Raw genomic sequence first — 16,099 nt, 5'->3', positions numbered from 1 at the left:
GGTGAAAGGGATCAAAGGATATGTGGATCATTGGGATACCTTCTGGGGAAGGTGGGACCTGTACAAGAAGGACGGGTTGCATCTGAACTGGAGGGGCACCAATATCCTGGGCGGGAGGTTTGCTAGAGCTCTTCGAGAGGGTTTAAACTAGTTTGGCAGGGGGATGGGAACCGGAGCTACGGATCAGTGGATGGGGTAGCTGTTGAACAGGCAGATACCGAGTGCAGAAAGTCTGTGAGGAAAGTTAGACAATTGACACGACAAAGTTGCAGCCAGTATGATGGGTTGAAGTGTGTCTATTTTAATGCAAGAAGTGTCAGGAACAAGGGTGATGAACTTAGAGCATGGATCAGCACTACGATGTTGTGGCCATTACGGAGACGTGGATATCACAGGGGCAGGAATGGATGTTGGATGTTCTGGGGTTTAGATGTTTCAAAAGGAATAGGGAGGGAGGTAAAAGAGGTGGGGGAGTGGCATTGCTAATCAGGGATAGTATCACAGCTGCAGAAAGGGAGGTCGTCGAGGAGGGTTTGTCTACTGAGTCATTATGGGTGGAAGTCAGAAACAGGAAAGGAGTAGTCACTTTGTTGGGAGTTTTCTATAGACTCCCCAATAGCAACAGAGACACGGAGGAACAGATTGGGAGGCAGATTTTGGAAAGGTGCAGAAGTAACAGCGTTGTTGTCATGGGTGACTTCAACTTCCCTAATATTAGATCAAAGAACAAAGAAAATTACAGCACAGGAACAGGCCCTTCGGCCCTCCTAGCCAACGCCGATCCAGATCCTCTATCTAAACATGTCGTCTATTTTCTAAGGGTCTGTATCTCTTTGCTTCCTGCCCATTCATGTATCTGTCTAGATACATCTTAAAAGACGCTATCGTGCCCGCGTCTACCACCTCCGCTGGCAACGCGTTCCAGGCACCCACCACCCTCTGCGTAAAGAACTTTCCACGCATATCCCCCCTAAAGTTTTCCCCTCTCACTTTGAACTCGTGACCCCTAGTAATTGAATCCCCCACTCTGGGGAAAAAGCTTCTTGCTATCCACCCTGTCTATACCTCTCATGATTTTGTACACCTCAATCAGGTCCCCCCTCAACCTCCGTCTTTCTAATGAAAATAATCCTAATCTACTCAACCTCTCTTCATAGCTAGCGCCCTCCATACCAGGCAACATCCTGGTGAACCTCCTCTGCACCCTCTCCAAAGCATCCACATCCTTTTGGTAATATTGGTAAATATTGATTGGAACCTCCTTAGTGCAAATAGTTTGGATGGAGCAGTTTTTGTCAGGTGTGTCCAGGAAGGTTTCCTGACTCAATATGTAGATAGGCCGACTAGAGGGGAGGCTATATTGGATTTGGTGCTTGGCAACGAACCAAGCCAGGTGGCAGATCTCTCGGTGGGACAGCATTTCGGTGATAGTGATCACAACTCCCTGACCTTTACTACAGTCATGGAGAGGGATAGGAGCAGACGGGATGGGAAAATATTTAATTGGGGGAGGGGGAATTACAATGCTATTAGGCAGGAACTGGGGAGCATAAACTGGGAACAGATGTTCTCAGGGAAATGCACAACAGAAATGTGGAGGTTGTTTAGGGAGCACTTGCTGCGACTGCTGGATAGGTTTGTCCTGATGAGGCAAGGAAGGGATGGTAGGGTGAAGGAACCTTGGATGACAAGAGATGTGGAACAGCTAGTCAAGAGGAAGAAGGAAGCTTACTTAAGGTTGAGGAAGCAAGGATCAGACAAGGCTCTAGAGGGTTACAAGGTAGCCAGGAAGGAACTGAAGAATGGACTTAGGAGAGCTAGAAGGGGACATGAAAAAGTCTTGGCGGGTAGGATTAAGGAAAATCCCAAGGTGTTCTACACTTGTGTGAGGAACAAGAGGATGGCCAGAGTGAGGGTAGGGCCGATCAGGGATAGTGGAGGGAACTTGTGCCTGGAGTCGGAGGAGGTAGGGGAGGTCCTAAATGAATACTTTGCTTCAGTATTCACTAGTGAGAGGGACCTGGTCGTTTGTGAGGACAGCGTGGAACAGGCTGATCTGCTCGAACAGGTTGAAGTTAAGAGGGAGGATGTGCTGGAAATTTTGAATGATATGAGGACAGATAAGTCCCTGGGGCCAGACGGGATATACCCAAGGATATTACGGGAAGCGAGGGAAGAGATTGCTGCGCCTTTGGCGATGATCTTTGCGTCCTCACTGTCCACTGGAGTAGTACCAGATGATTGGAGGGTGGCAAATGTTGTTCCCTTGTTCAAGAAAGGGAATAGGGATAACCCTGGGAATTATAGACCAGTCAGTCTTACGTCGGTAGTGGGCAAATTATTGGAGAGGATTCTGAGAGACAGGATTTATGATTATTTGGAAAAGCATGGTTTGATTAGAGACAGTCAGCATGGCTTTGTGAGGGGCAGGTCATGCCTCACAAGCCTTATTGAATTCTTTGAGGATGTGACAAAATACATTGATGAAGGAAGAGCAGTGGATGTAGTGTATATGGATTTTAGCAAGGCGTTTGATAAGGTTTCCCATGGTAGGCTCATTCAGAAAGTGAGGAGGCATGGGATACAGGGGAAGTTGGCTGTCTGGATACAAAATTGGCTGGCCCATAGAGGACAGAGGGTGGTAGTAGATGGAAAGTATTCAGCATGGAGCTCGGTGACCAGTGGTGTTCCGCAGGGATCTGTTCTTGGACCTCTGCTCTTTGTGATTTTTCTAAATGACTTGGATGAGGAAGTGGAAGGCTGGGTTAGCAAGTTTGCCGATGACATGAAGGTTGCTGGAGTTGTGGATAGTGTGGAAGGCTGTTGTAGGTTGCAACGGGACATTGACAGGATGCAGAGCTGGGCTGAGAAGTGGCAGATGGAGTTCAAGCTGGAAAAGTGTGAAGTGATTCATTTTGGAAGGTCGAATTTGAATGCAGAATACAGGCTTAAAGACAGGATTCTTGGTAGTGTGGAGGAACAGAGGAATCTTGGGGTCCATGTCCATAGAGCGCTCAAAGTTGCCACCCAAGTTGATAGGGTTGTTAAGAAGGCGTATGGTGTGTTGGCTTTCATTAACAGGGGGATTGAGTTTAAGAGCCGCGAGGTTATGCTGCAGCTCTATAAGGCCCTGGTTCGACCACACTTGGAATATTGTGTTCAGTTCTGGTCACCTCATTATAGAAAGGATGTAGAAGCTTTAGAGAGGGTGCAGAGGAGATTTACCAGGATGCTGCATGGAGTGGAGGGCATGTCTTACGAAGAAAGATTGAGGGAGCTAGGGCTTTTCTCATTGGAGCGAAGAAGGATGAGAGGTGACTTGATAGAGGGGTACAAGATGGTGAGAGGCATAGATAGAGTGGATAGCCAGAGACTTTTTCCCAGGCCGGAAAGGGCTATCACCAGGGGGCATAATTTTAAGGTGATTGGAGGAAGGTTTCGGGGAGATGTCAGAGGTAGGTTCTTTACACACAGAGTGGTGGGTGCGTGGAATGCGCTGCCAGCGGTGGTAGTAGAAGCAGATACGTTAGGGACATTTAAGCGACTCTTGGATAGGTACATGGATGATAGCAGAATGAAGGGTAGGTAGTTAGTTTGATCTTAGAGTAGGTTAAAGGTTCGGCACAACATCGTGGGCCGAAGGGCCTGTACTGTGCTGTACTGTTTTATGTTCTCTGATATAGGGGGAAAGCGGGAACAGGTTACTGAGTTGGATGATCAGCCATAATCATAATGAATGGCGGAGCAGGCATGAAGGGCCGAATGGCCTACTCCTGCTCCTATTTTCTCTGTTTCTATGAGGTTACAGATTGTGGTTGAGTACAATTCTGCTGCTGCTGATGGCCCATCGTACCTCATGGATGCCCAGTTTTGCATTGCTAGATCTGTTCGAAATCTATCCCATTTGGCACGGTGGTAGTGCCACACAACACGATGGAGGATATCCTCAATGTGAACAAAGAACAGCACAGCACAGGAACAGGCCATTCGGCCCTCCAAGCCTGCGCTGATCTTGATGCCTGCCGAAACTAACACCTTCTGCACTTCCGGGGCCCATATCCCTCTATTCCCTTCCTATTCATATATTTGTCAAGATGTCTCTTAAAAGTCGCTATTGTATCTGCTTCCACCACCTTCCCTGGCAGCAAGTTCCAGGCACTCACCACTCTCTGTGTCAAAAAACTTGCCTCTCACATCCCCTCTAAACTTTGCCCCTCGCACCTTAAACCTATGTCCCCTAGCAACTGACTCTTCCACCCTGGGAAAAAGCTTCTGACTATCCACTCTGTCCATGCCGCTCATAACTTTGTAAACCTCTATCGTTCCAGTGAAAACAATCCGAGTTTTTCCAACCTCTCCTCATAGCTAATGCCCTCCAGACCAGGCAACATCCTGGTAAACCTTCTCTGTGCCCTATCCAAAGCCTCCACATCCTTCTGGTAGTGTGGTGACCAGAATTGCTCACAATATTCTAAGTGTGGCCTAACTAAGGTTCTGTACAGCTGCAACATGACTTGCCAATTTTTATACTCTATGCCCTGACCAATGAAGGCAAGCATGCCAAATGCCTTCTTGACTACCTTATCCACCTGCGTTGCCACTTTCAGTGACCTGTGGACCTGTATGCCCAGATCTCTCTGCCTGTCAATACTCCTAAGGGTTCTGCCATTTACTGTATACCTCCCACCTGCATTATACCTTCCAAAATGCATTACCTCACATTTGTCCGGATTAAACTCCATCTGTCATTTCTCCGCCCACTGTGCAGTGGTCACTCCTTCCAATACTGTCATGGACAGATGCATCTGTGGCAGGCAGTTTGGTGAGGATGAGGTCAACTATGTTTTTCCCTCTTGTTGATTCTGTCACCACCTGCCGCATACCCAGTCTCGCAGCTATGTCCTTTAGGACTCGGCCAGTTCGGTCAGTGGTGGTGCTACCGAGCCATTCTTGGTGATGGACCTTGAAGTCCCCCAAACAGTGTACATTCGGTGCCCTTGCCACCCTCAGTGCTTCCTCCAAGTGGTGTTCACCATGAAGGAGTACTGATTAATCAGCTGAGGGGTGGCGGTAGGTGGTAATCAGCAGGCGGTTTCCTTGCCCATGTTTTACCTGATGCTATGAGAATTCACGGGATCCGGAGTCAATGTTGAGGATTCCCAGGGCAACTCCCTCCTGACAGCATACCACTGTGCCGCCGCCTCTGCTGGATCTGTCCTGCCAGTGGGACAGGACGTACCCGGGGATGGTGATTGTTGTGTCTGGGACATTGTTTGTCAGGTATGATTCAGTGAGTATGACTGTCAGGCTGTTGCTTGACTAGTCTGTGGGACAGCTCTCCCAACTTTGGCACAAGCCCCCAGATGTTTGTCAGGAGAACTTTGCAGGGTCGACAGGGCTGGGTTTGCCGTTGTCGCTTCCGGTGCCTAGGTTGATGCCCGGTGGTCTGTCCAGTTTCATTCTTTATTGACTTAGTAGCTGTTAGATACAACTGAGTGGCTTGCTCGGCCATTTCAGAGGGCATTTAAGAGTCAACCACGTTGCTGTGGGTCTCGTGTCACGTGGGCCAGACCAGGTAAGGACAGCAGATTTCCTTCCCTGAAGGACATTAGTGAACCAGATGGGTTTTTACAACAATTGACAATGGATTCATGGCCATTATTAGACCAGGTTTTAATTCCAGATTTTTTTATTTTTTATTCATGCATGGGATGTGGGCGTCGCTGGCTAGGCCAACATTTATTGCCCATCCCTAATTGCCCTTGAGAAAGTGGTGGTGAGCTGCCTTCTTGAACCGCTGCAGTCCATATGGGGTAGGTACACCCACAGTGCTGTTAGGAAGGGAGTTCCGGATTTTGACCCAGCGACAGTGAAGGAACGCAATATAGTTCCAAGTCAGGATGGTGTGTGACTTGGAGGGGAACTTGCATTTGCTGCCCTTGTCCTTCTTGTTAAATCCAGCCAGTTTTTCAGGTGATTACTGGACAGAATGACATTAATGTCTCTGAACTCAACAGCCATTATCATATTAACTTCCACCTACTGTTCAGCAACTTTGAAATACATAGACATATAAATGCCTTTGGTATTCTGGACTGTAATATGAATTCCTTGTATCTTGCCGTGACTAAGTTAACTCTTGAGTGCTGTGATCAGCAAGAAAGAATTTATTAAAAAAAAAACTATTGTCGACAAAAATGCTTCATGTTTGTCATACATGTCTTAATATATTATAAAATCATATGTAATATTGTGAATTTACTTGATTATTCATGTTTTAACTTGTGTAAATGATTACATATTGCAAACATCAAAATACTAATAAGTTCTAACTTGATTTTAAGATGTAACTATATTGTGAATATAAATATATTTTTTACAATTTAGTATATAAATAGGCAAAGAGGAATAAAGGTTATGTATTTGAAAAAAGGCCAAGTTTGCCTCAAATCGGGTGGGGAAGGAAAATAACAAAGATTTTGTGAAGTTAGGTGCAAAAGCAAATTTTTTATAATTGATTGTTTAGATATGACTGGTCCATGGTGCTTGTACCTCAAGTATTTAATTGGCGATTGGGACGTCCTGGAACTGTGAAAGGCATTATATAAATGCAAGTTCTTTTTTTTCTGTTCTATGCAGTCATTCATTTGTACAATTCTAATTCTTGCAGCCACTAAACTTTTAATATTATAAATAAATATAATTTAGATATAGACACTTAGACCATTGCATTCCTGGCATACTGAAACTAGGAAAAATAAAGGAATGATTATTTTAAGTTTTAAAAATACTGTAAAATTTGGCCACATGATGTATGAATTTTTATCGCCTGAAAGGTATAAAGTATGCACTGATATGGGCAAGCATATGCCGAGTGGTGAATTTTACACTGTTGTGGCCAGTGTATCGGATTTACGTTGTTTACATGCTGAAATGGTTTTGAGAGCCCGACCATGCTATCTTTTGCAAGCTTATTTGTGGATTAATCTGCTCTTACTAATCATATATTGCTGTTTATTTTGCAGTTTCTAGTGGAGTCATTACATACAAGACAGCTGGCAGCCAGTAGTAGTATTGAGGGTCAGAGTAAAGAACTATGTCAACGTGAGGCGGATCATCAACGGCAGATTACACTTGGCATCTTATCTGAAGTAGCTCACGTGTTTGATTTTCCAGATTTGAATCGCTTCCTCACTGTATGTAAATATTGTTATGTTTCTTTAATTGATAGTTCTTTTGTAATGGGGCAAACGGAAAGAACATTTAATGTGATAAGAATTAATTGTATTTAAGCAAAATATTAAGGAATCCGTAATTTAATCCGTCGCTTCAGAATTTGAGACTAGAATGTTTGTTTCACATGCCTTTTTCAGAGTTGAGCTTGTGTTGAGATTTTCTTTGTTACTGATGCATAAACTGCAGTTTTTCCTCCCTCCTGAAGATGGAGCCTTTGTACAGTTCCACACTGGTGTGAGGCTGTACAATGAGAGTAGGCAGGCTATCTGATGATGGAGAGTGTCACTTAACATTCATACTTGAAGGCAGTAATCATTGGATAGTGATTATGAATGGGAACACTGGCCGATTTGCACCTCCACCCCACCCCCAGCCCCCACCTTCACAAAGATTGGGATAATGAGGCCAGTTGTCACTCTGGCTGAGATTAGCTAACTCGTATGGATTCTGTATTGATTGAGGAGGCCACAAACTGAGGTGATGAGTGTAAAAACATTTTGGAAAGGATAACCTAAATTGAACCATTTAAGAGTTGTTTGTAAATGCATAATTTTGACCCAATTCAAACTACTCTGAGTGGATGGAAGCTTCCCTTTCCCCACTTCAGTTCATCTGTTTCTCTGAAATGGTCGAATACGGAGGTGTCTGGACGTTTCAGGGAAATTAGGATTATTTTAACAATGAGTTGAGAAATGGTATGATACCAAACCTCAATTCCTGAAGCTTGCCCCTGGACACCATAGTTCTCCCTTAAGTTAGCACTTATACTGACTAAAAGACATTTTTCAATCTATAGCACTGTATGATGTAAGTTGCATTTTGTTTTCCAGCGTACTTTGCAATCTCTGTTACCATATCTGGCCGCAAAGGCTAGTGCTACTTCTTCATTACTGATTCGGATTATAGCAAAGCAGTTGAATGTCAATCGCCGAGAGATCCTGATCAACAACTTTAAATACATTTTTTCCCATCTGGTTTGCTCCTGTTCAAAGGATGATCTTGAGCGTGGTCTCCATTATCTACAGGTAAAACAAGTATGTTTGTATTTAGTAACAAGGGCTTTAAGTATGGCACTGCTGGCTAAAAATCATTTGTTCAAACCAACTAATGAAGAAAGGTAAAGAAATAGGGTGTTATGACTTCAGTGAGACCGTTAACATTCAAATACGAGGTGTGAACCCCCAGATCAATTTAAAGAATTGCACAACAAGATTTCACATTTTAAGACTTAGTATAATAACTAAACTAAACAAACTTCCCAGCAACTAAATAGTACTTTGTAAGTAGCTGATACCCCAAATTACAAAGAAAGATATTGTCTTATTAAAACACTTGAAAACTTCACACCACACTTGCACGTTACACTGTCCTCCTTGATGGCAAAATCTTTGTGGTTAAAAGTCCCAAACTACTCCCAGTTACAATTGGTTGAATCTCCCAGACCTTTCTTGAAGTAAATGTTCTCTTTGCTCACTTCTCTCAGCACTTTTGACCTGGAAGTCTGAGAATAAAACGATTCCTGGTGATCCTGTTGGTCTTCTACTTCTCCGCGAACCGCAACTTTCAAAACAAGTTCAAGTCTTTGCAGCCTTTCGCTGTATCAGGCTCCCTCTCTCCCTTGAATCTGCCACTGCTGGTCTTCTGTACAGCCTGTCTGCCTTCAGAAAATCTGTTAAATTTATCCAGAATCAAAAGTCAATAACCCATAGTCCTTTTCCATATGCAAAGTCCACTAGTCTGGCTTCAGTAGACCCACCTGGGCTTTCCATTGTTTCCAGATGTTAGCAGCTGCCATGCACGTTTGCTCTTTCAGAATCATGACCTTGTTTACGACCTGCAAGTCTGAGAGGGTGAAACCCATTGTTCTTCAGGTGTTATGCCCTTGAAGTTTCTGCTTTTCAAAAAAATCTTTGATCTGGGTTCTTTGTTGTTCTGTCTTGTCTGCCCTGTCTTGAAGCAGAGTTGATGTGAGGTCACCTGACCTCTCTGACTCCACCTTAAATTTTTAAAAATCACAGTTTTTAAAAACATAATAGTACAACGTCCAGTGTTCATAACTTGGGAGCGGAGGTTATGAATATAAATAACAGCAAAGAATGACTAAAAGATTAATAAGGAGGGAAAAATTAGAGTATGAGAGAAAGCTAGCTAGAAATATAAAAACAGATAGTAAGAGTTTCTATAGATATTTAAAAAAGAAAAGAGTTAACAAAGTGAGTGTTGGTCCTATAGAACATGAGTCTGAGGAATTAATAAGGGAAAATAAGGAGATGGCCAACGAATTGAAAAGGTATTTTGCATCGGTTTTCACGATAGAGGATACAAGTAACATCCCAGAAATAGCTGTAAATCAGGAAATGGAAGGGAGAGAGGAACTCAAGAAAATTACAATCATCAGGGAAGTGGTACTGAACAAATTGTTGGAGCTGCGGGCTGACAAGTTCCTGGGTCTTGATGGACTTCCTCCTAGGCTCCTGAAAGAAATGGCTAATGAGATAGCTGATGTGTTGGTTTTAATTTTCCCAAAATTCCCTGGATTCGGGGAAGGTTCCATTAGATTGGTAAATAGCGAGTGTGACTTCTTTATTCAAAGAGGGAGGGAGACAGAAAGCAGGAAACTACAGGCCAGATAGCTTAACATCTGTCATAGGGAAAATGTTAGAAGCTATTATTAAAGATGTTATAGCAGGGTACTTACAAAAATTCCAGCTATTCAGGCAGAGTCAACATGGTTTTGTGAAAGGGAAATTATGTTGAACCAATTTATTGGAGTTCTTTGAAGAATTAACATATGCTGCGGATAAAGGGGAACCAGTGGATGTACTGTACTTAGATTTCCCAAAGGCATTTGATAAGGAACCATATTAAAGGTTATTGTGGAAAATAAAAGCTCATGGTGTAGGGGGTAGCATATTGGCATGGATAGAATAGAAGATTGGCTAGCTAACAGAAAACAGGCATGAATGGGTCATTTTCTGGTTGGCAAGATGTAAGGAGTGATGTGCCGCGGAGATCAGTGCTGGGGCCTCAACTTTTTACAGTTTTTACTTGGATGACATAAAGTTAGGTAGGAAAGTAAATTGTGAAGAGGACATAAAGAAGCTACAAAGGGATATAGATAGGTTAAGTGAGTGGGCAAAGATCTGCTAAATGGAGTATAATGTGGGAAACTGTGAAATTGTCCACTTTGGCAGGAAGAATAAAAAAGAAACATATTATCTAAATGTTGAGAAATTGCAGAGCTCTGAGATGCAGAGGGATCTGGGTGTCTTAGTGCATGAATCGCAAAAGGTTAGTATGCAGGTACAGCAAGTAACTAGAGAAGCTAATAGAATGTTATTGTTTATTGTGAGGGGAATTGAATACAAAAGTAGGGAGGTTGTGCTTCAGCTATACAGGGCATTGGTGAGACCACATCTGGAGTACTGTGCACAGTATTGGTCTCCTTATTTAAGGAAGGATGTAAATGCATTGGAAGCAGTTCAGATAAGGTTTACTAGACTTATACCTGGAATGGACGGGTTGTCTTATGAGGAAAGGTTGGACAGGCTAGGCTTGTATCTGCTGGAGTTTAGAAGAATAAGAGGCGACTTGATTGAAACATGAGATCCTGAGGAGTCTTGACAGGGTGGATGTGGAAAGGATGTTTCCTCTTGTGGGAGAATCTAGAACTAGGGGTCACTATTTAAAAATATGGGACTGGATTTTATCGGCGGCGAACTTCAAAAAGGGTGGGCTGCACACCAGTGAGCCGCCGTGATCTCAAGTGCGCCGACTTATTTAAATAGCTGGAGCGATCGGCCCCCACCCCCCGTGACCACGTGCAGTGGGTGGGCTGACCGTCCCCAGCAATGGCGTCAGCTGCCTGTGCGCAGGCACTGACGTAATTTTTAAAGAGCTATTAGCCCTACAGGCTTATTTAAATATTTAAAGATAGATTGAATTACATTAAATAAATACATTTCTTCTGGCCCTCTCCCACCACCCCCCATACCAATATTAATTATTTGCCCTTCCCCCCGCCAAAACATTTAACTTTACCATAATAAAAGCAAAATACTGCGGATGCTGGAAATCTGAAATAAAAACAAGAAATGCTGGAACCACTCAGCAGGTCTGGCAGCATCTGTGGAATGAGAAGCAGAGTTAACGTTTCGGGTCAGTTACCCTTCTTCGGACGTTAACTCTGCTTCTCTTTCCACAGATGCTGCCAGACCTGCTGAGTGGTTCCAGCATTTCTTGTTTTTATTTAACTTTACCATCTGACCTTCCCCCTGCCCCAAAGCTGCTCAAACTTTAAACTACAACCCTTCCCACCATCCCCATGTTAATTTGACCCCACTCCCCTCCCTGCACTGATAAACCTCCCCACCAGTGTTGCACCTCGTTTCCCCGGACGGGGATCCGAAGGCGCAGGATTGTCGGCTGCCGGGTTGAAGATCACGGTGGACCATCAAGAGGAGGTGTAAGTACATTTAAATTAATTAATTTAATTGATTTAAATATTCAAATTGTGGTTCCATTGTCCAGTGGTGGGGAGGCCGCCACGATGCCTCGCCGCCGCCGGCGTCGAGGTCAGTGACGGGCCTCATCCGGAGCCAGCTTCAGGCCACACCCGCCATGGATCCCGACGTCAAGGCCTCCTTAAAATCCAGCCCAAGGGATTAGCCATTTAAGACAGAGATGAGGAGAAATTTTTTCTGAGAGTCGTGAGTCTTTGTGTATCTCTTCCTCAAAAGGCAGTGGAAGCAGAGCCTTTGCATATTTTTAAGGCAGAGCTCGATAGATTCTTGATAAGGGGGTGAAAGATTATTGAGGGTAGGCGGGAACGTGGAGTTGAGGTTACAATCAGATCAGCCATCATCTTAATGAATGTGCAGTTTTGGGGGCAGGGGGAAGGTCAGATGGTAAAGTTAAGTGTTTTTTGGGGGGGAAGGGCAAATAATTAATATTGCTATGGGGGTATGGGAGAGGGGCAAAAGAAATGTATTTATTTAATGCAATTCAATCTGTCTTTAAATATTTAAATAAGCTGAGGGGGCCAAGTGGCCTACTCCTGCTGCTAATTCATATGTTCGTATGACCTGAAATTGTTGAACTCACTGAGCCTGGAAGGCTGTAAAGTGCCTAATTGAAAGGTGAGGTGCTGTTCGTCAAGTTTACACTGAGCTTCATTGGGATGGTGTAGGAGGTTGCAGAGCTCCTCCCACTTTTTTGTGGCCTCTCTGCCCTCAGCCCCCTAAACTATTCCACTTTCCTGCCTTTTACCTCTCCAGGCCTTCCTTTTGTTCTTCCCTCTCTCCCTTTCCTTGGCTCTGTACTTGCATAAAAGCTGTTCCATCTCTAAACTTTTTCCAGTTCTGGCGAATGGTCATCGATCTGAAATATTAACACAAGAACACCATTAACTCTATTTCCCTATTCACAGATACTGCTTCTATTTTTATTTCAAATTTCCAGCATCTGCAATATTTTGCTTTTTGTCAGCTTTAGACCCTACAAGTCTACTGATCCATCAGGGTGGATCCCAGAGAAGCTGTGCTGACTGCTGAAGTGGCAGGCAAACTTCCAGGTTTCATTGCTCTATTGACCTATCTGGTACAGTGCAGTTGGGAGTCAGGAACTGATGCAAATCATCCAGCATCTTCCCTGGAGACTGTGAAAATATAATTGCGAACCATCTGTAGTTCATCAGTAACTGGAGAAATTATCTCCATTGAGCTTTCGGAAGTTCTCTTCAATTTATTCTTTTTTCCTTTCCTTCTATTTCTCTTCTTGAAAATTTGCTTTGCTAGTACTTTTTGGCATAATGTACCCCTCTCCATCCAACCAATAAAAGGTTTTATTCCAGTGACAGGACATATAAGTTGCCCATTATGTATGTTTATGATACAGGAGTTTTGTTTCTCTCCTCACTGTTGTGTTCTGTGTTTAGAATGAAACAGAACTTGAACTGGGCAGCCTTCTCAGACAAGATTTTCAAGGGTTACATAACGAACTACTGCTGCGTATAGGAGAGCACTATCAGCAAGTTTTCAATGGACTGGCCATACTGGCTGGTTCAGCTTCTAGAAATGATCAATACCAAGCACCCAGAGACATTACTTCACCAGAGTTAATGGTAAGGAAACTTAGCAGCTTTATATCTATCTTAGACTCCTGTTGTCGATATGCTGGTTTTAAACTCTAAAATATGAATGGCAAAAGGTGTGTTGTCCCTTGGTACTGGGATGGGGAGGCGCTGTTGAAGAATCAGAGGCCTCAGGTGAGGTTGGAAGTCTGGTAGGAGGGAGGGGAGATTGGAGACCTCAAGTTTGGTGGGGGGGGTGGGGATTGGAGATCTCAGGTGGGCAGAGTGCGGGGAGGTTGGGAGGAGTGCCGAATTATGGGGATCCCCAGGTTGGATCCAGCAGGCAGACTTAAAGGCACTCACCTACTGGATCCAGCAGCCCTCGTCTGGATGTAGTTGCTGATTTTCCCGAGGCTCAGGAAACCTGTCAACCACAAGTAGAGTTGAAATGCTGAATAATAATGCGACTTGCTTCCTTGGAGCCAGTTGGTTGCCCGCCCACCTTCTCGCCTCAGTTAAAGCCGAAAGTGGACGGGTTTGGGTTTTAAGACGATAACATTCAGCGTGATCCAACCTGCCTTTGTTTTGGGTAAAATCCCACCTGTCGAATCTGGAAGTGACAAAGGCAGTAATGAGGGTATCAGCAGAATGTGGGCTGAGGTAGGGACAGAGGTGCAAGTATGTGATTTTTGTGATGGAGAGGATATGGAATCTGAAGCTCAGACCAGGGTTGAACAGGATGCTGACTTTGTGAACAGTAAGGATTTAAATCGAGAATTGATTTGCATAGAATTCCTTGAGATTGAGCTGAGGAATTGCAAGGGTTAAGTTACACTATTGAAGGTGTTTTCAAGACTGCTGAACAATGGAAAGGAAATTGAGGAATGATGTAAAAGTAATTGCAATGATGCATGGAAATTCCAAAGAAAAAGGGGAAATTTGAGATAGTTACAGAAAGAATTAAAGGGAGATTAGAAAAAGTTTTTAACACAGGCATTTAGAATTTGTAATTGTCTGCCACAAACTGTGTTGAAATAGAGTGTATAATAAAAAAGGAATTAGGTATTTGAAAAAGAGGAATATTAAAAAGCATTGGGAATGAGGAGGAAAGTGGGAATAGACTCGGAGAAAAACACCATTGCATGCTATATTATATTTGTCCTTGGGATGTGATCATCGCTGACAAGGCCAACATTTATTGCCCATCCCTAATTGCCCTTGAGAAGATGGTGGCGAGCTGCCCTCTTAAACTGCTGCAGTCTGTGTGTGTGTAAGTACACCCACAGTGCTGTTGGGGAGGGAGTTCCAAGATTTTGACCCAGCAGCAGCTGAGGAGCGGCGATATATTTCCAAGTCAGCATAGTGTGTAACTTAGATGGGAACTTGCAGGAGGTGGTGTTCTCTTGTGTCTGTTGCCCTAGACCTTCTAGGTGGTAGAGGTCGCGGGTTTGGAAGGTCCTGTCAAAGGTTGCTGCAGTGCATCATTACATATCACTGCCACTGTACGCTGGTGGTGGAGTAAAGCCTGGTTACCTGACCCGAACCCCACTAGGCCCAGCTACATGTGTCAGGTCGAAATTCCGAGTCCAGCATTTGGGCTTGGGTCGGGTCGGGCTGGACACTACTTCCGGGAAGTCACGGGATCATGTTTACCCATGATTCCCCACAACTCCAGCTGCAGGAATAGCCTGTTGCCGAAACAGATGAAGGAAATTCGTGTCAGGTCGGGTGCGAAAAAAAATTAAAGGGCTAGGGCTTGGGTCGGGTTCGGGTTGGCTGTGGTTGGGTTTTAATTTTATACCCGAGCCAGGCTTTATGGTGGAGGAAATGAATATTGAAGGAGGTGGAAGGGGTGCTAATCAGGCAGGCTGCTTTGTCTTGGATGGTTTTGAGCTTCTTGAGTATTGTTGGAGCTGCAATCATCAGGAAAGTGGAGAGTATTCCATCATACACCTGACTTGTGCCTTGTAGATGGTGGACAGACTTTGGGTGGTCAGGGAGTGATTTACTCGCTGAAGAATACCCAGCCTCTGACCTGCTCTTGTAGCCACAGTATTTATATGGCTGGTGCAGTTAAGTTTCCAGTCAGTAGTAATCTCCAGGTTATTGACGGTGGGGGATTCAGCAATGTTATTGCCACTGAATATCAAGGGGAGATGGTTAGATTCTCTCTTGTTTAAGATGGCCATTCCCTGGCACTCGTATGGTGCAAATGTTACTTGTTGCTTATCAGTCCAAGCTTGAATGTTGTCCAGATCTTGCAACATGCAGGCACGGTTTGTTTCAGTATCTGAGGAGTGGCGAATGGTACTGAGCACTGTGCAATCATCAGCGAACATCCCCACATTTGATCTTATGTTGGAGGGAAGGTCATTGATGTTGCAGTTGAAGATGGTTGGGCCTAGGACACTACCCTGATGAACTCCTGCAGTGATGTCCTAGAGCTGAGATGATTGACTTCCAACAGCCACAACCATCTTCTTTTGTGCTAGGTATGACTCCAGCCAGTGGAGAGTTTTCCCCCCGATTCCCATTGACTTCAATTTTGCTAGGCCAAATGGTCTTTTTCCATGCTGCATCATTCTTGGTAAGCTTGTGTAAATGTGTCCAATTTTATCGTAGTTTTAATAAACATTTTACTACCGTGTGGCTATCTCTAGCCAAGGCAGACAGCAATGAACTCCCAAATGCAACCAATACTGATTTATAAATGGCGAGTACTGGTATACATTTTCCCTCTTTCAAACAGCCTCACCTCTTATCCTTACCTACTTGGCATTAGTAGACAACATG

At 44.1% G+C, this 16,099-nt stretch overlaps 1 protein-coding gene across 4 annotated transcripts in view; it reads left to right on the top strand.

Annotated features, from left to right (window-relative positions):
* The window catches only part of atr (ATR serine/threonine kinase), a 118,791-nt gene that overhangs the window by 38,378 nt on the left and 64,314 nt on the right, over positions 1-16,099 (top strand). For all 4 annotated transcript variants that reach the window (XM_068042581.1, XM_068042582.1, XM_068042583.1 and 1 more), the window contains 3 exons: positions 7,026-7,196; positions 8,067-8,261; positions 13,172-13,357. In XM_068042581.1, coding sequence (XP_067898682.1) covers positions 7,026-7,196; positions 8,067-8,261; positions 13,172-13,357 — 552 coding nt within the window. The remainder of the gene's footprint in view (positions 1-7,025; positions 7,197-8,066; positions 8,262-13,171; positions 13,358-16,099) is intronic.

The sequence above is a fragment of the Heterodontus francisci genome, chromosome 11 (assembly GCF_036365525.1).
Source record: "Heterodontus francisci isolate sHetFra1 chromosome 11, sHetFra1.hap1, whole genome shotgun sequence".
Taxonomy (NCBI): Eukaryota; Metazoa; Chordata; class Chondrichthyes; order Heterodontiformes; family Heterodontidae; genus Heterodontus; species Heterodontus francisci.
This window is presented reverse-complemented; position numbering and strand designations above follow the sequence as displayed.